The sequence below is a fragment of the Dunckerocampus dactyliophorus genome, chromosome 2 (assembly GCF_027744805.1).
Source record: "Dunckerocampus dactyliophorus isolate RoL2022-P2 chromosome 2, RoL_Ddac_1.1, whole genome shotgun sequence".
In the NCBI taxonomy this organism is placed as follows: domain Eukaryota; kingdom Metazoa; phylum Chordata; class Actinopteri; order Syngnathiformes; family Syngnathidae; genus Dunckerocampus; species Dunckerocampus dactyliophorus.
Genome location: NC_072820.1, coordinates 27,400,133 through 27,419,808, shown reverse-complemented (window position 1 = coordinate 27,419,808; position 19,676 = coordinate 27,400,133). Strand labels below are relative to the sequence as shown.

Below are 19,676 nucleotides of genomic sequence, written 5' to 3'. Positions count from 1 at the left end.
GTGGATCGGGACAACCCTATAAACAACCGTTTTGTTTCTTAAATTGACATTGTGCGTAGGAACAAACTGTATTTTCTTGGGTGTGATGAACTACATGATTGTGTTTGTGAAGATGAACATATCCATTCCAGACTGTAACTATTTACTGGAAAAGGAGAGAAAGAATTACTTTAATAAGACATTACTAAGGCTAAATTACATTATGTTGATTGCTGTGCCAGTCACAGTCTGGAGATCAGAAAGACCTGGGTTCGAATCTCCGTTGGGCATATCTGTGTGGAGTTTGCATGTTCTCCCCGTGTGTGGGTTTTCTCCGGGTACTCCGGTTTCCTCCCACATTCCAAAAACATGCATGTTAGGTTAATTGGAGACTCTAAATTGTTCATAGGTATGAATGTGAGTGTGAATGCTTGTTTGTCTATATGTGCCCTGCCATTGGCTGGCGACCAGTCCAGGGTGTACCTCGCCTGTTGCCCGAAGTCTGCTGGGATAGGCTCCAGCATACCCCCGCGACCCTAATAGAAAATGGATGGATGATGGCTGTGCATTTATAAAGTGACCTTTTTTTGCAATTTGCAGTTTTTATATATTGTGTATATATATATTTAAATGATACATGTATTTATATATTTATTTTGGAGGAAGGTGTTTAAGGTAATTTTAAATGAAAATTGTCTTTAAATGCAAAGCCTTGTGTGATTATTTGCTGTTGGCGTCAACATTTCAGCTTTTTCTCTTTGTGCCTTTTCCTCTATTTTTACCATTTTTGTTGTTTTTAAAATTCTGATTTTGTTTCTGCCGTGATGCAATGACAAATGAGCCATGGTCTGCAGATGGCCCCGAGGCCGCACTTTGGGCGCCCCTACTTTTGTGGATCTTCTTCAGAGTCGAGCTAGTGTCGTACGTTATTTGAACGAACTACAACTCTTTTTGACTTGTCAGTCAGTCCTAACGAGCAGCGTTTTTATCAAGTTATATTTGTGCCTTAATTTTAGGTTAGCAAAGGCAGATTTTGAGCCACATTAACGTGCACTAATTACTGTTGCATGAGCAGGCACATTGCTGCGTTCTGTCATTTTCTTTCTCTCTGTCGCTGAAATAAACCCTGTATGAAGTCAGGTTACCATCGTAATAAACTGCCACACATTTGACAGGAGTCATAATTAAGGGAATGCTAGGCCTTCACACGGCCAGCGTTATTAGTAAGGCACATTAACCTTAATCTCACTGATTTGCGCTACGTAAATGTTACCTTGTCTTGGATCTTCCGCTCCATTCGGGAGGAGATGATGCAACATATAAGATGTGCTACCCACTAGGTAGCCTGTAGGTTGCAACCTAGTAGGTTGGGCGCCAGAAATTAAGTGACGCACGCATTTTTCACTCCTCTGAACGTGCCTCTTCCTCCTGGCTCCGCTGTAGCGTTTTTGTATCCTAGTTAAAACATATTGCTCCTGTTGTCATATTGGAGGGGTTTCGTTGAATACTCTCTGCGCTCACCAGATCTCACGCCACTAGACTTTTTGTGTGGGGATACCTAAAAGACAAAGTCTACGCTATGAGAGCTTTGAAAATGTATAAGATAATAAGAACCAAAGTAAGCCTGGGTTCTTCCCACTCCTTTTGAACATATGAAACTGTGAAATGATTCATGAGATGTATTCCATTGTAGCCTTCATGCATGTTCAAATAAAATTAAACCAAACCAAAGTGAACACCAACACAAGATCCGTCGCGTACTTTTATCTGGTCGCACATACGGTAGTGCCAACAGAGCAGACAGGCGATTCCGGTGCATGTGTATCAAAATGAAGTGCACTGAAACATTTTATATTTTAAATTGTTTTCAAACTAATTGTTATCAATATGTGTGTGTAAATAATAAGCTATAGCATTTATATATCCATCCATTCATACATACTTTAAGGTGTGCCGTGATTAGTAACATGTAGTGGAAACCCTGCTGCATATTGGAGCTGCCGCCACTGCTGCTGTGTTATGTTTTTGAGTTTGGAAAAGTTAACGCTAGATGTAGCATTTGTTTGTATGTTGCTATGTGAAATCAATGCACCCAGGAAGGATGTTCTGGTAATGCTTAAAAGGACCATAATATGGCAAAATACTGTAAGTATTACATGCTATCATGAATGTGCCTGTGATGTCTTGGTCACAGCATATATATAAAACAAAAAACATTGTTGGAGTGTATGGAGGTTTTTGGAGGTGTTTTAATAGCGGGCTTTGTAGGCGGAATAGGTGTGTCCAATTACATGCATTAATGAACTGCCAATTTTTAACTGTTTTCATATTTATAGAATGCACAGAAAAGAGAAAGGCATGTGTGTTCATGTCTTAGGTAAGGATTGTGGATGATGGGATAAAAAAAAAAAAGTGCAGTTTACCTTTAAGGCAATGAAGTGATGATTGTATTCATAAGAGGACGCTTAGTACCCTTGTATAGATCTATCTTCCAGTGGCCCTGCATGTGCGTTGAAGAGGGAGGAGCCTTTCTGATGACAACCATGTGCTATAGTATTCCTGGCTGGCAGATGAATGACTGCAACGTCTCAAGGCTGAGTGTGACCTGCTGCTGGAGTCTGATAACGTGGTGACGCTAACGTGAGCAAGATGGAAGCGTTCCAACATTTAAGCGCAAGCACTGTTTGCAATATACACTAACTGAATTTTGAAAGCAGCAGGTGCACTTAAGAATCTTTTTCGAGTGAATGCGCTGCGGGTTGCATGCTGTTTATCATTTATTTTTTCCAAAATAAATGAATAATTTTTTCCTTTCACCCCTGGATTTGCTGTTGTGAGGCCTTACAAGTCCCCTCTTATACAAAGGTGACTTTTGAATGATGTTCTAACAGTATGTCCCTAGAGCCTGTTTATGAGTACCAAACATGAAAATAAGAAATCCATCATCTCATACCTCCATTATGCAAACGGTTCACCCACTCCGCCCAGCAAGCTTTTGGAGCCAGAGTTGAACCAAAAAAGACAGCCTCAGTTCGAACCAATTGTGGAACCATGACAATGGAAAAGCAAAGCTCTGAGAACCAGCTCCAAAAAAGCTCCGAACCAGGCACAGTGGAAAAGGGGTATCTGTGCATCTGTCGCAACACCTGGGCATGTTGGTTCTATAGAGGAAAGAACGGATGGAGTGAACCCACCAGTCAGTCATTTAATCTGACTGACATTACATTACATTCATATTTTACATTATTCTTCCACATAATAAAAACAGTTGTTTTGTAAAAATAAAAAAAATGTTCTCCTTTCTTGTTGTCTGGATATATACCATTCTTCCAGTCCAATCGTTTGTAGTCTAGATAGTTAAAGGTTTCCACTTCCAGGTCTTCCTGTCCTGCCGTCTTTCATGTAGTACTGTGAATGTCATTGAATGTAGATACATGGGTTCCTAATTCCAGTACGTTTTGTTGAGCAGGCCCTTGCAATGTAGTAGTATTGTCAAACGTTATGTGCTGTGTGTGCGCGACTCATACTGGATGAGCCGTGTTTACTCCGTGTTGTGTTTTACTGCTTTAATTCTATGCAAGCGTTTTACAATGCCCGCTAACGACGTGCAGGTTCTGAGTTAAAAAGAAAGAGGCACGTTTATTCTTGCAACCAGCTCGCCTTAACTGTCAAGACACATTCTCAACACACACAACACACTTCCGGCTTTCAAACTAAGAGCACTGTTTGCAGCATATTGTCTAATTGTGTAAACAAAATATGGGAGTCACAAAAATATCTTACATTAGTAACGCGGTTGGAATTGCATCAGTGACTCAATCTTCTGTAATCACAAGCATGGGCATTACAGTTTGTTGAAGATTTTGTAGCAATGTGTGCACAGTCTGAAATGAGAAACGTTAGCCAGGCTACATTCATTTCTCAATTACTGTGCAAAATCAAAGAAATGCTCCTCCCTGCAAAGACAGTCAAGAACAGGGCCAATAGAATGGCAACAAACATCACTAGTAGGCAAATTGATGACATTCATTCAGTGCAAGCATATTGAGTGCAAGCATATTGAATTGGGAATAATAATAATAATAAGAAGAAGAAGAAGAAGAAACAAAGTGAAAGTCAACATGACGTGTTGCGTATCTGGTCACTGGTCAAGTGCCAGCAAGGCAGACAGGCAATTCTGATGCATGCTTATCAAAATAAAGCACAGTGAAACATTTTTAAGATATTTTAAATAATTTTCAAATTGTGGTCAATATGTGCATAAATTATCTATCTATTTATCTCTATCTCTCTATCTACACACATTCATACAATATGTCACTTAAAATTGCTTTCAAGTTTGTTTTTTTAAAATAATTTATTTAATTAACAAAGGACATAAAAAAAGAAACTCCACCCCATCCAACCCCACAACACCCAAAGAGACAAAAATCCACACACAACAATCAAAGAGAAGACACACAAACACACCACCAAAACAATAATGATGATAATAACAGTAACAACCACCAGTAACCAGTAGTAACAACCAGTAGCAAGTAGTAGTAGTAGTAATAAACTATAATAACAATAAAAACTTTTTTTTTCAAAAGCATCAAACCAACAATAATAATCACAAAAAGAAAGATAGGAAAAAAATACATAAAAATAGATGACAATAATCTTACCATCATCATCATTACTACTACCACCCACAGACATTACAACACCATCAGTCATGATAATAATCACAATGGCTTATACTTGCATTACATCTCACAAGCCCAACCAGCTCTCCAAAGCACCATACTGCAGCCATCATTCATTCATTTAATTTTATTAATTTATTAATTAATTTATACTTCAATCATACTGTACAATTCCACTTGCATAAGGAGGAAAATCTTTTTAATAGTTAAAATAAATTCATATAATGGATCCCATATTTCTAAATACTCACTATTATCTAATCTAAATGCTGTTCTTTCTAATAATATCATCTCCATAGCATGTGTATACCAGGCTTTGTGAGTTGGACCATCAGCATCTATCCATTTTTTCAAGTTTTAGAACCCCTCACTGTTTCTCTCGCCGGTCCGAGTTCAAGTTCAGGGTGTCAGCAAACTGTTCTGATCTTGTGTTCTCTAAGTGTAGTCAGGAAAGCATCAAAATACTAGTTCAAAACTCTAGTAAATTTTGTATGTCCTTTTCAGTCAACAACAAAAAAAATTGTCAACAGACTTGCAGGCGTTTTCTGTGTTAGATCAAATAGCCTCACCGCTGAAACAAGTTAGCTCCCGCGAGCCGTTGATCCACAGCTTCCATGGTTCATGGTGTCTGTTAAGGGTTTCCTCTAGGATTTTTTTAAAGCTGTGTTTGTGGGCTGCGTGGGAGGCGGACTGCCGCCGCTGTGTTGTGCCGCTGCCGTGTCGCTATGGCAGGATTTTTTTTTCAATATTAAAATTTACTGTCGTTAATAATGTCAACCTTGTCAACCTTCATTTTCACACACTTGAACAGCAAATGCATCAATTAACTCAAAATGCCTATCTCTATGCCTTCCACTCCTTATCTGTCAAGAGCCAACAGGGCGGACAGGTTATTCCGATGCATTTTTTTCAAAATTAAGTGTAGTGAAATGTTTTTATGACATTTGACAGATATTTTATTTCAAATTAATTGTGGTCAATATGTAAATAATAGGCTATACATGTACATTGTCCCCTCGCTCTATCGCGGTTCTTTCATGGATTCGCTGTTTCTCAGGTTTTTTTTCATGCGTTTTTTAATTACAGCTATGAATGCTGTTACAGGCAGAGCCTAGCCCTGCTGTTTTGTTAACACAGTTACTCTTTTCGCAACATTAGCTCACTTCATTACGTTGTTGTTCTTCAGAATGGTACTTATTGTAAATGAGGACTTCCAGTACATCCTGCCGAGAGCAGGAACATGGACGGCATCTTTGAAGTTTGCGATGTCTTTCTTGAATTCAGTAGTGGTATTCACTCTCTTTGGAATGTTGCAAGTGTTGTAGGACAGGAATGGATTTGGGACCTTACCACACTGTCAGGAACTAAGTACACAAAGTAAATAGTACAAATATTGCAGTATCCCGATGGTAGTAAGTATTCCATTTGAGACCCAGCCCCAACATTTGGATGACCAGTGGACTGCAAATATTCCCGAGTCATGTGAGCTTGGCACTTGTGGTTTGAACATGTCCCACACAGAGGTCCATTACCTTTGCTCTAATACCATTACCGCATCCCCCCGCCCCCTCCACCCTTGCCTCCTTTTTAACCCCCTTTTTGTGGCAAAGGCCTCATTGTTCTTGTCCACTGCTTGCATATCTCATCATTAATCTACATTCACAAGTCACGCTCGGCTTCTTAAGGCTCTCAGGCACTCCTGCATCACTTTAATCTGCATGTTTTAGTTATGTATAGGGATGCTCTGATCAATCGGCCACCGATCAATATCACCCGATTTCCGTAAAAAAACATGTGATCAGTGTATGCCAATAAACGCCTTTCAAAGCCAACTACAAAAAACGATCGGTGTGAGGAGGCAAATCCTACATGTCTGTTGTGGCACGTACAGATGCGTCTGGTATTGAGCTTGTCACAGGCTACGCCGATTGATGCCAGCATGTTTGATCACTCCCTTACCAAATCTACTGCCGATGGACTATTCTTGCATCTTTTGTTTACACGCTTTCCTGTCTGTCACTGGATGTACTTTACATTGGCGGCAACTAGCTCGCTAGCTAGAGTCACCCGCCTACCTTCTGGTCTCCGGACTCCAAATGTGAGTTTTTGCCACAGTGACGTTTTGTTTTTAAAACAAACAAGCAATGCGGTTAGTTACAAGCTTGTTTTTGTCCCACGAGAAAGAGGATATCAGGTTCATGGGGTACATACTAACTTTTGTCAGTGTCAGTAAACAACATTACTCTCTTGTTGTTATGCTAATTTTGTCTTGTCCTCCAAACACCATTTGTCTGCGGTTGCTTCATGAACATGAACACACAGTGTGTCCAGTCTTATGATGGTGATAGTATCCGATCTCGCCAGCTGATTTTGAGAAGCTCACCAAAGGGTCAAAGAATATTTGCTTCAACTCTTAGTTTTTTATTGTAACTGTTGAATTCAGACTTTATGCCCTTTTTATATAATGACAAATGAGCGCAAAACAGCATAAAGACGATGGCCACACTGTTTGCGTGGAGATCTGCTTGGTAAATAAAGTAGTATACATTTTAAATGTTGCCAGTCATAAATAAAACACAAATAGCATACAGCTCTAATAGAGATGAAAGTTGGACACCCCTTCAACCTGGACACTGAATTTATTTTGTTTTAAGTTGAGCAGGTTGGCCTGTCATGATAACAAATTTTGCTGAACGATAATTTCCTTACAAATTATTGTCGACAATCGATATTATTGACATTTTGTAGACCATTTTTTCAGCAAATGTGATTTTTAAAAATCTATCATCTTCTTTACTTGTTTGCGCAACTTTTTTTTTTTAGAAAAGAAGCGTTCAAATGTCGTCTTTTGAAGCATGATATCATGAAGGAAAACTTTCCTTACTTATGGACATGCATTTGACCCACCCCTTGACAGATGAATCTGCCCTGTGTGTACACCCACCACTTTGTAAAAAAGAAAGGAGAAAAAAAAGGCAGGCTTCTCTACACAGTCTAAAATGAGTCCTGTACGTAGCTCTGCCAACTATCTTTATTCGTCAGGTACAGATATGGAAACTAAGTGGAGCATAGGCCGACGACCCCTTTCCATTTTTGGAGGTTTTTGTGTGTATTTTTGTAAACACAAGCAAGACTGTTGTGTATACCCGCACACGTAGTGCAAACACACATTGAAATATTGCAACATCCAGCTCTCTGCTCCAAGCCCGTCGAGTGTGATCATGCTAGAGACCACTGGATCTTTGCAGGTCTTTATTGCTGCCCCTGCCCCTCTCTCCTGTAGTAATGGGGCTGCTTTTGTCCTGCTCCTCATTAGAGAGGCAGTGCTGGAGGAGGAGGCAGAGGCCGGGAGTGGATGTGCTGCTGAAAGAGCCCTCCCCAATCATTTAGCCTGACTGCATACAGGACTAAAAGAACGTGACGAGTTGTCCATTGTCGCAGTGAGTGTAGTATGCCCCCCAATCATTTTTAGAGACTTCCACTGCTCAGTACTGTAGAATTCTCACAAGGAATTCAGTTAAGTGTTTTCTGTATAATCCTCGTGTGTATGTGTACTGTATTCTGTCAAACATTAAAATCACATGCGTCGTCCACATTAAAGCTGCACTAAATATCTCCCTTTTCACAAACTAATTTCTATATATCGATGATTTTAAAAACACTTTACTTAGCAAGCTGCATCACACACAAACGTCATTTTACACATGACTGATTATACTCACGCTCTCCATAGCAAGACGGCAGACACTTTAATACTCACTTTCTCCGTCCCTCGCTTGGCAAGCTTTGGGGATTGGCTGTGCTGCCCTGGCTGCCATACAATGCTCCTGTTCAAAATTGGGAGTTCCTCTAAAGCACAAGACATGGTAATAATGGTAATAATAGAAAGTTGCATGGGCTATAAAATTGCTACCTCAGTTCGATAATTGTGATTCACATTTTTTGCTAAATCATGCAGTCCTAGTTCACGTGTGTGTTTGTGTGTGAGCTAGCAGCAGGCAGTGTTGTCGTGGAGTAGTGTTGATGCTGGTGCTGCTTGCTCCTTTGCTCTGCTGTGTGTCAGGCTGAATGCTATTTTTAGCATTCTTCCCTCCCTGTCCCATGCTGCAGTCGCTGGGTCATGTTTCTACGCTGGATGTGCTTTTCTTACACCTCCCCTAGCATGCATGCAGCCAAAAAAAACCCCCATCAAACCCCCAACATGAGGTCCTCACACATACTTTACAGGGTTGCGTTTATTCAGAATTATTGGTGACCTGATAGGGAAACTTGGTGTGGTAATGCAGAGGTCCTGGTCCGAGATTGCATGTTCTCTCCATGCTTGCTTGGTTTGTCTTCATCCCACATCCCAAAAATATGCATGTTAGGTAGGGGTGTAACAATTCATCCACTACATTGATGGATTGATTTATGTTCCTATCATCCAACTACATCGATCTGTATTCAGCAAGTGGCCATTCTGGACGACATATATCGATCTAACATTGTCTAAAAGGCAGGAGAAAAAAAGGGAAAAAACATTGGATTTAACATTTATTGATAAAGACAAACGTTACTCATGTAACAGTTCGATTTGGTGTGAGTTGATTAGTCATGCCTGTTGAGTGGGGCGCATGGATGACGTCATGTAAAGGCGTCTGTGTAGGCTCTCAGTCGTACAGGAGTTGTCCATCGAGGAAAAGGCTTCTTGAGACGTCATCTGTACTTCTGTGTAGAAGGTGTCGGACGTTTCGCTCCTCATCCGAAGAGCTTCGTCAGCAAACTAATAAGTGCTGGTAGCTTAGGCCTTAAATACAGTAAGAGTGGGCGGAATTGGTGTGCCAACACCCTCCTCCTATTGGTTCGTTACACTAAGCCTGCATTCCTCATCTTTACAGTGGTATAATCCTATCCTGTTATTCACACCTACGATAAAAGGGAAGTGTCGCTCCCTGAATTGGGTATGAACGACTCTGATACTGGCTTGTTAGCATCTATTGTTCTGGCTCGGCCCTGCCTTCACCTCATTTGCAAGACTAAGAGCTGTGGGTTTTGGTCTCAGTAACCTGCTGAACACAGGGTCCAAATTGAACCTCAAACCACCATTCCGATTCAATGATGGGTTCTGTTGTTTGACAAAAATAGCTTCCTTTACTCCTCTTTCAAACCATCTGTTTTCTTTGGCCAAAATCTTTACCTCGCTGTCCTGAAAAGAGTGATTGGTAGCTTTCAGGTGTAGATGTACTGCTGATTGAGGACCACTAGCATTGTCCCTGCGATGTTGATAAAGCCTTTTTTGGAGCATTTGCTTAGTTTCCCCAATGTAGTGCTCTTTGCATTCCTCATCTTTACAGTGGATGGAATAGACCACATTGCTCTGTTTCTGGTTTGGAGCCTTGTCTTTAGGATGCACTAATTTTTGTCTCAGGGTATTTACTGGTTTGAAATAGGTAGGAATTTTGTGTTGCCATAAGATCCTCTGGAGTTTTTCGGAGACCCCCGCTACATAAGGGACTACCACTCCTCTCCTTTTAGCTTCTGTGGGCTTTTGGGTTTCTTTCCCTACTCTCTTCTTTTGACATTTGTTAAAAGCCCACCGTGGGTACCCACAGGTTGAGAGCGCTCTCTGGACATGTTGTGTCTCCTTTTTCTTTCCCTCAGCACTAGTTGATATTTGTTCCGCTCTATGTTGGAGGGTCCTAATAACCCCTAGTTTATGTTGTAGTGGATGGTTTGATTCAAAAAGCAGGTATTGGTCAGTGTGTGTGGCCTTTCTAAAGACCTCTGTAAGTAGCTGTCTGTCCTTTCCTATAATTACCTTGCAGTCTAAGAAGGCTAGTTGGTTTTCTTTAGTGTCCTCGCGAGTAAATTTGATATTGGTGTCCACCGCATTGATGTGATCTGTGAAAGACTGAATTTCTTGTTTTTTGATTATGACAAAGGTGTCATCCACGTATCTAAACCAGTGCCTTGGTTTTGTCCCTGAGAAGGATGTGAGAGCCTGTTTCTCCATCTTTTCCATGTACAGATTCGCCACTATGGGTGAGACTGGTGAGCCCATAGCACAACCATGAATTTGTCTGTAGAATTTCCCTCTAAACTGAAAATATGTGGTGTTAAGGCAAATTTCCAGTAATTGGCAGATGTGGTCAGCACTAAGTTTTGTTCTCCGATGCAGAGTTGAGTCCTCGAGCAGTCTCTTCCTCACCACCGAGACTGCTGCTGAGGTGGGGACAGATGTGAAAAGTGAAGTCACATCATAAGACACCAAAGTTTCCTCTGGCTCCAATCTGAGGTCTTTGATGCTCGCCACAAACCCTTTTGTGTTCTCTATATGATGATCAGTGTTGCCTACCAATGGGGATAAGACTGTTTTTACATATTTCGCTACATTGTACGTGGTAGAGTCAATGCTACAGACAATGGGTCTGAGGGGAAACCCTTCCTTGTGGATTTTTGGAAGGCCATAGATACATGGTGTAGCCTCCCCAGGGTATAACCTATGATACATCTGTCTGTCAATTAGTTCTTCCTTCTCTAACTTTTGGAGACAGTGTATGATTTCTTTCTTATACCTGCTGGATGGGTCCCTTTTAAGTTGCTCATATGTGTTGGCATCACTAATTAGACTTGTTATTTTTTCTTCGTAGTCCAATGTGTTGAGAACCACTGTGCATCTGCCCTTATCAGCTGGTAAGATGGTGATGCTCTCATCTTTCTGCAGAGCCGCTAATGCTTTCCTCTCACCTAACGTGATATTGGACGGTGGTGGTTTGGCACTACTGAGAAGGGCCGATATTCTCAGACGAAGGTCCCCTGCCTCTGTTCTAGAAAGGTTATTGTTCCTGATGGCCGATTCAGCTGCTGTGATATAGTCTACTGTGGGTATCGTTTTAGGAGTCACTGAGAAGCTGAGACCCTTGGTTAATACTGCCTTCTCTGTCTCCGAGAGGCTTCTGTCTGACAGATTTTTGATCCAATTTTCTTTAGTATTGGTCTGATTCCCCCCATCCTTAGTGTTTACGACAAGCTGTGGTCGATTTTCCAATAGAAGTTTCTGGAATTTTCCTTTATGCCTTTCTTTGGTTTTGCTATGGTGCTTCATATAACCTGATTTGGTAAATTCACAAACCTCCTGATAGGTTTCGTGCGTAAGCTTGGTTTGCAATCTCTGATAGAAGGTTTCTACTTCAGACTGTTTATTTTTTATCTCTATGTTAAGTCTCCTAATTCTCAAATTCTGTATTTTTCTGATGTAGTTTTGTTGCATTTTCCTTGCCAAGTGTCCTTGCTCAAGGGACGCTTGCCTCATGCATTTGGGGATTAACCTACTCTGCCTGCATCTAAGATTGAATCTGAGGTGGTTCCTTAAATCTGCTAATTTAAGAGTGGCCTTTTCTAAGCTACGTACCAGCAGAAGGATGTCTCTCCCAAAGTTGGTCGCAATGCGTCTGTGTAGGCTCTCAGTCGTACAGGAGTTGTCCATCGAGGAAAAGGCTTCTTGAGACGTCATCTGTACTTCTGTGTAGAAGGTGTCGGACGTTTCGCTCCTCATCCGAAGAGCTTCGTCAGCAAACTAATAAGTGCTGGTAGCTTAGGCCTTAAATACAGTAAGAGTGGGCGGAATTGGTGTGCCAACACCCTCCTCCTATTGGTTCGTTACACTAAGCCTGCATTCCTCATCTTTACAGTGGTATAATCCTATCCTGTTATTCACACCTACGATAAAAGGGAAGTGTCGCTCCCTGAATTGGGTATGAACGACTCTGATACTGGCTTGTTAGCATCTATTGTTCTGGCTCGGCCCTGCCTTCACCTCATTTGCAAGACTAAGAGCTGTGGGTTTTGGTCTCAGTAACCTGCTGAACACAGGGTCCAAATTGAACCTCAAACCACCATTCCGATTCAATGATGGGTTCTGTTGTTTGACAAAAATAGCTTCCTTTACTCCTCTTTCAAACCATCTGTTTTCTTTGGCCAAAATCTTTACCTCGCTGTCCTGAAAAGAGTGATTGGTAGCTTTCAGGTGTAGATGTACTGCTGATTGAGGACCACTAGCATTGTCCCTGCGATGTTGATAAAGCCTTTTTTGGAGCATTTGCTCCGAAAAACTCCAGAGGATCTTATGGCAACACAAAATTCCTACCTATTTCAAACCAGTAAATACCCTGAGACAAAAATTAGTGCATCCTAAAGACAAGGCTCCAAACCAGAAACAGAGCAATGTGGTCTATTCCATCCACTGTAAAGATGAGGAATGCAAAGAGCACTACATTGGGGAAACTAAGCAAATGCTCCAAAAAAGGCTTTATCAACATCGCAGGGACAATGCTAGTGGTCCTCAATCAGCAGTACATCTACACCTGAAAGCTACCAATCACTCTTTTCAGGACAGCGAGGTAAAGATTTTGGCCAAAGAAAACAGATGGTTTGAAAGAGGAGTAAAGGAAGCTATTTTTGTCAAACAACAGAACCCATCATTGAATCGGAATGGTGGTTTGAGGTTCAATTTGGACCCTGTGTTCAGCAGGTTACTGAGACCAAAACCCACAGCTCTTAGTCTTGCAAATGAGGTGAAGGCAGGGCCGAGCCAGAACAATAGATGCTAACAAGCCAGTATCAGAGTCGTTCATACCCAATTCAGGGAGCGACACTTCCCTTTTATCGTAGGTGTGAATAACAGGATAGGATTATACCACTGTAAAGATGAGGAATGCAGGCTTAGTGTAACGAACCAATAGGAGGAGGGTGTTGGCACACCAATTCCGCCCACTCTTACTGTATTTAAGGCCTAAGCTACCAGCACTTATTAGTTTGCTGACGAAGCTCTTCGGATGAGGAGCGAAACGTCCGACACCTTCTACACAGAAGTACAGATGACGTCTCAAGAAGCCTTTTCCTCGATGTAAAGGCGACTGTTGTGGTTACACTGTGGAGTTGAATAAGGAGACGTCCTCTCTAAAGAGCACAAATTTGTGAGTGTTTGTCTTGTAAAGAGCGACTCTTGACACCTCGGATGCTACGCTTGATTCAGTCTGCCTGTGATGTCATCGCCATGCATTATACTGGATTTATACCGAGTGTTGGACCAGATCGAGTCATACGAGTGCTTTGAGAATTATGTCCAACTTTAAGCCTTTCAAACTCATGTAATTGAGTTTGAATTGATGTAATTTATCTTATTTTTTATGTATTGTGTAAAACTAAGACATGAATAACATCAAATTAAAAGCACAAAATGAATGCGCCGCCCCCCCAATCCACCAGTTAAAGTTCCAGCCAAGTTTTTCCAGAGAGATGATTACATCTCTGTTTGACGTGTGTGGTAAAAGGCAGTGCGCTAGCATAAATTTACTTGAGACAAATGTGCACATTAGCACTCAATAAGTCATCAAAACTTACCTTTATGCATTCCCACATAGTATCAGCATTTGACACCAAATATGAGGTGAAAGAAAAATGGTAAAAATACAGTAGTAGTCTATCTGTGCGACATGAGATGAAGTTAGCACACCCACAATGGACATGCGTCAAGTGAGACGGATGTAACAGAGAGAATCCGGCCACTTTTCAAAATAAAACATAAAAAAATGAAATAATGGAAATTATTTGTACTTTCTGTGCGGACCCAGTACCAAATGACCCACGGCCCGGTACCGGCCGCGGCCCGGGGGTTGGGGACCACTGCTCTACAGTGTAGTCTTTTAACATGACTTGTCAAATAGCCTGTGTTAGTGTGCCAAAATCATTTGGGTCCCCAATCTGTGTGAACTGTGCCGGGACGGGGCGAGGTTTGATTCAGACTTGAAACAGCCCAAGGTTAATGGAGGCTCTTATCGGGGCTCACGTGTCCAAGAGCTGCTTGTGAAATGCGGCAGAAGCCAACGGCAAGCTCGTGGGTGACCAAATGCCATTGTAATTATAGACACACCCTCCTCTCCTCATCCCAGGCCTGCCTTGCACGTTCTGGTCCTGTCCCATGCTGTGCATGCGTATGTGTGTGTGTGTGTGTGCCTTTCATGTTGACGTCTTCCCATCTGCTGTGTCAGTGTGGCAGAACCTCAGTTATCTGCTGACTAAAGGTTGACCTCTCATTGACATTTAGAAAGAGGAATAAAGTGTTGGATTTATTTTCTCTGTTCCAAGTTGTCAGCACACTTTACTTTTTGTTGCAGTCACGATGCGATGAGGACGCAACTAGTAATTAGGTCCACATGGCCTCCCTTTTAAGAAGTTGACCCATTGTGGACACGCAAGGATTAATGAATGAATGTGTGCGTGTGTACTGTTGGGTTGTTACGTCCTGGATTGGGTCCCCCCCCTTTTGTTTACATGAGAAAAGGCATTTCTTGAGATTTTACATTTGGTTTTGCTGTGATCGATGCTTGAATTTTACTGATATCAAGAAAAATACAGTACAGTCGTCCCTCATTTATCGCGGTCAATTGGTTCCAGATCCCACCGCGTTAAGTGAATTTCCTCGAAGTAGGATTCAATATTAATAAATGAAATATTTTCATAGTTGGAGCACAGAAAACTTATTTATAACTTTCTAAATATGTTTGTAACCATTACTACAGTCCTGTAGACATGAAATAACACTCCTATAAAGGCTCTACATCTACAGTACATGTGTATTTTCATTCCCCCCATGGGAAAATTAGTCTGTGGTTTTAATTAGTTGGTGGATTTGTTTTTGGTGGGGAAGTTGGTTGCGTTGCCTTTTTGTTTTTGTTGCTACCACTTTTGGACAAATTCGGCATAATGACTTGTCGGTGTTGATGGGCTCATCGTTGTTACCTTGCATTTCTCCTCACAAGACAACACCCTGTACTATGCTAGCAGCGCCACCTCCCCTCACAGAGACAGCTATCCCTTTTCCACTGGAGCAAACTTTGGTGTTGGTGCTAATTTAAGTTTGAGGCCCGGGTGGAACCGTGTTGCCTGCGAACTGACTAATTTTCCATTGTCCCGGGAAGCCATGTCATTACGTCACAGGGGTTATGCGTCTGATCAGGAAAGAACAACAGGAAAAGTGTTGACAATTTTTTTACAATCAAAGCACACAGCTCACTATAGTTCTTGACTCTGCACATTATTTACAGGCGAAAGTCTAAAATAAAGGTGCAAAGATGTAAAAAATTATGGTGCAAAATGCAAAACATTTTAACATAAAGATTGCACGTTGCAGGGTTTGGGGTTGTGGGGTATCGTAGCGAGGGGAGGATGATCCACCTCATCACCATTGTTTTCTGACAGAAAGATAAAAACATATTAACCAGACAACAGTTGCATGATACATGTTACTTCTTACATGACTATAGCTTTACAATGAAACTACTTTGCTTCCAGACACACAAATGAGAAGCAGAGGGTGGCGTGGCTTTCATTAATTCCACAATAGCAAGCTAGCATTATTTTATTAGTTATGAGTTATTTGCCAGCCTTCGCCAGCAAGCTGGCATGCCAGTACATGTGGCCCAAAATGTGTGGCTTGTGTCGAGCTCCTCAAAATAAGGCAGCACTCTCCTCCGACAACTGCCACCCCTGCCTAGGTCTTTCCTTTGGTCTCTGTAGTCCCTCTTTAATGTCTTATTGTTTTATGCAGCCATCTCGTCTCTTGATGTACTTGTATTCCAGAAGGTAATTCGCTGACTTTTTTTGGTAACCAACCCCATCTCATTATGCAAACGGTTCGCTCACTCGTCCCATTGGACATTGCTTTTGGAGCCAGAGTGGAACCAAAAAAAGACAGCTTCAGGTCGAACCAATTGTGGAACAATGACAATGGAAAAGCAAAGCTCTGAGAACCAGCTCCAAAAAGCTCCGAACCCTTCACAGTGGAAAAGGGGTAAAAGTGACAAGAGGGCTCACTTTGTTTTGTTTTGAAGCATACAAGCCATAAGTATTATAACGATAACAAGAGATAACAAGATTAAGTGACACTTAAAAAAAGTAAGTTGTGATGATGATGATTGATGTATCCCATGAAGGTAATAGCCACTTCTGCTCCGAGCTAGCTAGATGCCGCCAGCCAGCCATGTTGTGTAAACATGTGTAACATGTGACAAGCTGTCATCAACTGACTACACATTTTACAGGTTACTGTTCATTCTCCCTAAAAAACAACACAAAATGAAAGTTGCGTATCTGGTCACACGATGCGCAAGTGCCACCAAATGCAGACAGGCAATTCCGGTACATGCTTATCAAAATAAAGCGCGGTGAAACATTTTTGATATTTTAAATAATTTTCAAAGTAATTGTGGTCAATATATTCGTAAATAACAAGCTATATATGTATCTATGTAGCAAAAATATCCATTAATACAATATATTACTTAAAATTAAAACATCCTAATTTTTAAGGTGTGGCGGCGTTTTTGTAGTGGTGTGCTGCCACGATCAATTCCATGTACCGGCAACCATGTTTTTATTTACTAATACTAGGCTGTAGTCAACCACAGAACAGCGATCATATATTAACTATAGGCCTGTCACGATAACAAATTCTGCTGGACGATAATTGTTCTACAAATTATTGTCAATAGATATTATTGACAACAATTTTTCAGACCATTTTTTCATTAATTATAAATATTAATATTCGAGTACATCATATCAGAAGCAATAAACTTTAAGCTGGCTTGCGAGGCTAACTTGCTGCTAGCCCTCGTGTATCCTCTCACTAGAAGCCCCGCCTCACGTAATGTCTGAAAGGAGGGTTCACTCTCTCCATACATTCCACTGGGGCACCAACATGCAGACAGATGCAGAGTGAACCCTCTTGTCATCCAGCCTGTGTGGTAAAGAGAGACTAAACAAACACGCATGCAATTAAGTTAATTATTATTATTATAAATAATTAACTCATTTTTTTAAAAACATGATAAGAGTGAGGGAAGAGCGAAGGACGACTGTACACCCCCCACATTTCAACAATCATTCATGGATTGTAAATCCATACTGCTATACAAGCTGTACACTAACTACTCTAAAGTATATCCCATCTTAATTTCTATTGTATTATCTAGAGATGCTTGATATTGGCTTTTTCATTGGTGTTGGTGAGTGTGCAAGAGTTAAGTCTTGTGAGAGCAACGCTGTGTTACACTGAAGAGTAGTTCATGGTGACACATTGCAAAGGGGTGCTTTCCCCACCGAGACGCAAGTCCGTAACGCTGTGATTCATGCTTCCTCTTCACGTCATTTCCTGCCTGTTATTCATGATGGCTTTTACCAAGGCAGTGGAAAGGTCAATAAAAAAAACTCCCAAATGACTCGTCTGTGTAAACAATGGCAGAACACCTTCAACGTGACAACATGCTGCCTAAGCTCCATAGTGCCTCTCGTGGCTTGGAGGGTGAAATAAGTTGCTGATGTTCTTACCACAGCTACCTAGTTTATTTTGGAGATGTGTCTCATCACCAACATGTTTTCTGACTTCAGGTGCATGATGACCCTGCCTAGCCGGAGCTGTCACAGCTAGTCAGCTGCCACACCATGGCAAAACCTGGGAGCGACAGGGATGGAGCCATGGTGGAAAAGCAAGCGGGAAAGAAGGTACGTACGTGGAGTGGAAAGGTCCGGCTTGCCTGGCATCTTTGTTGAAATTCTGGATGATGTTAGCTGTTTGTGAAAAAAGCACATTGAAGACAGAAGTGTGAGTGTTATTGTTTGATTAGCGGAGAGAAATTATGTGGTTTAGCTGCCTCATAGTGAATTTTTAAAAACCCTCTTATATGACCAATTATGTTTGCTTGCTCAAAAGTGTCATTATTGATATTGTTATATTATTCCTGAATTGGTATCTTCTGTGTTTTTTCTTGATAAACGTCTCATAATCTTTAATGTCAGAAATGTATTTAATGGGAAATTTCATGGCACTGTAACCCAACCCCCCAAAAAAACAACAAAAAACAATGTATGCCATATTTATAGCGACAGCAATGAAATACAACTCACAGTATTCCCAAATTGGTGCCTTCTGTTTTTGTGCACATTCCATAGTTCATGTTTCCAAGTTGGCACTGGGTAAAAATCAAACCAATGCAGTCAGTGACCACATTCCCTCGCTGTCGCCTCCACACTTTCCAAAAGCTCAGAGGTTATCTTGAATTTGGAAAAAGTGGTTAGGAAAAGTCTTGCATCACAGTTGACTTAGTCGTTCTTGGGAAATGTTTGATCCTGTCACGAGTGTTAATGGGCTCCCACACTCACAGGCCACAAAAAGACGCTTTGCGTAGCGTCGAGATGCAAACACGCATTTAGCGCTTCACACGAGAGGCTTCCCTTCCCTGCCCACATGAAACACCTGCATAGTGACCAAAAGCTGTATAAAGGCGCTCAGAGAGGTACCTTGCATGTAAATGCATGTAACAGAATCAAATAACTGCTGGGTTTTTTTGTGCCGCCAGGTCAAAGAATGTTTTCTTTTCTGTACGTAGCTTGATGGGCACCTCCAAAAAACTCCTCAAGCTGCAGCAACGCAAACAACTGAGGATGTGATTGGGCGGCTTGCAGAACTTTCTGTGTGTTTGACACACTCATAGGGCGTACAGCACTCACCTCAAACTCTGTCTTTGCTAGGCATGTCCCAAGCCGATCTTCAGGATCAGGAGCGGCTGCCGAGCCGCTGTATTTGTGAAGATTGGATAATATCAGCTTCCGCCGCAAGATCGGGCCAATCCGGTTGCCGTGCCACGTTCGTAACTCTGAGCCACACTCCAACATGGCTCCACACTCATAAAAGTTGGACGTTGGATATTTGGCTCCGTAGCTACAGCGGTAGTTCCCTCTCACTGTGCCCAGACTGTTGCGTCATGGTGTAGGGAGCTCGCACAGGAAGCGCCTCTCTAACCGCTGGTTGCTCATAATAGGGGCCGCACAAACACTACTAAACATGTTGAAACAACGGCGAAAAACCTGGGAAACTCATCTGTTACGAAGCGTTAATGGAAACTAGTGGGGTTTGCTTAGTTTAGCTAGTGCAGCTGTGTGTGTGTGTGTGTGTGTGTGTGTGTGTGTGTG

The 19,676-nt window shown here is 41.6% G+C and overlaps 1 protein-coding gene across 2 annotated transcripts in view; it reads left to right on the top strand.

Annotated features, from left to right (window-relative positions):
- Positions 1–19,676, top strand: part of ankrd12 (ankyrin repeat domain 12) — a 47,607-nt gene that overhangs the window by 6,974 nt on the left and 20,957 nt on the right. For both annotated transcript variants that reach the window (XM_054768816.1, XM_054768817.1), the window contains exon 2: positions 18,096–18,209. In XM_054768816.1, coding sequence (XP_054624791.1) covers positions 18,150–18,209 — 60 coding nt within the window. In that variant the 5' untranslated portion in view covers positions 18,096–18,149. The remainder of the gene's footprint in view (positions 1–18,095; positions 18,210–19,676) is intronic.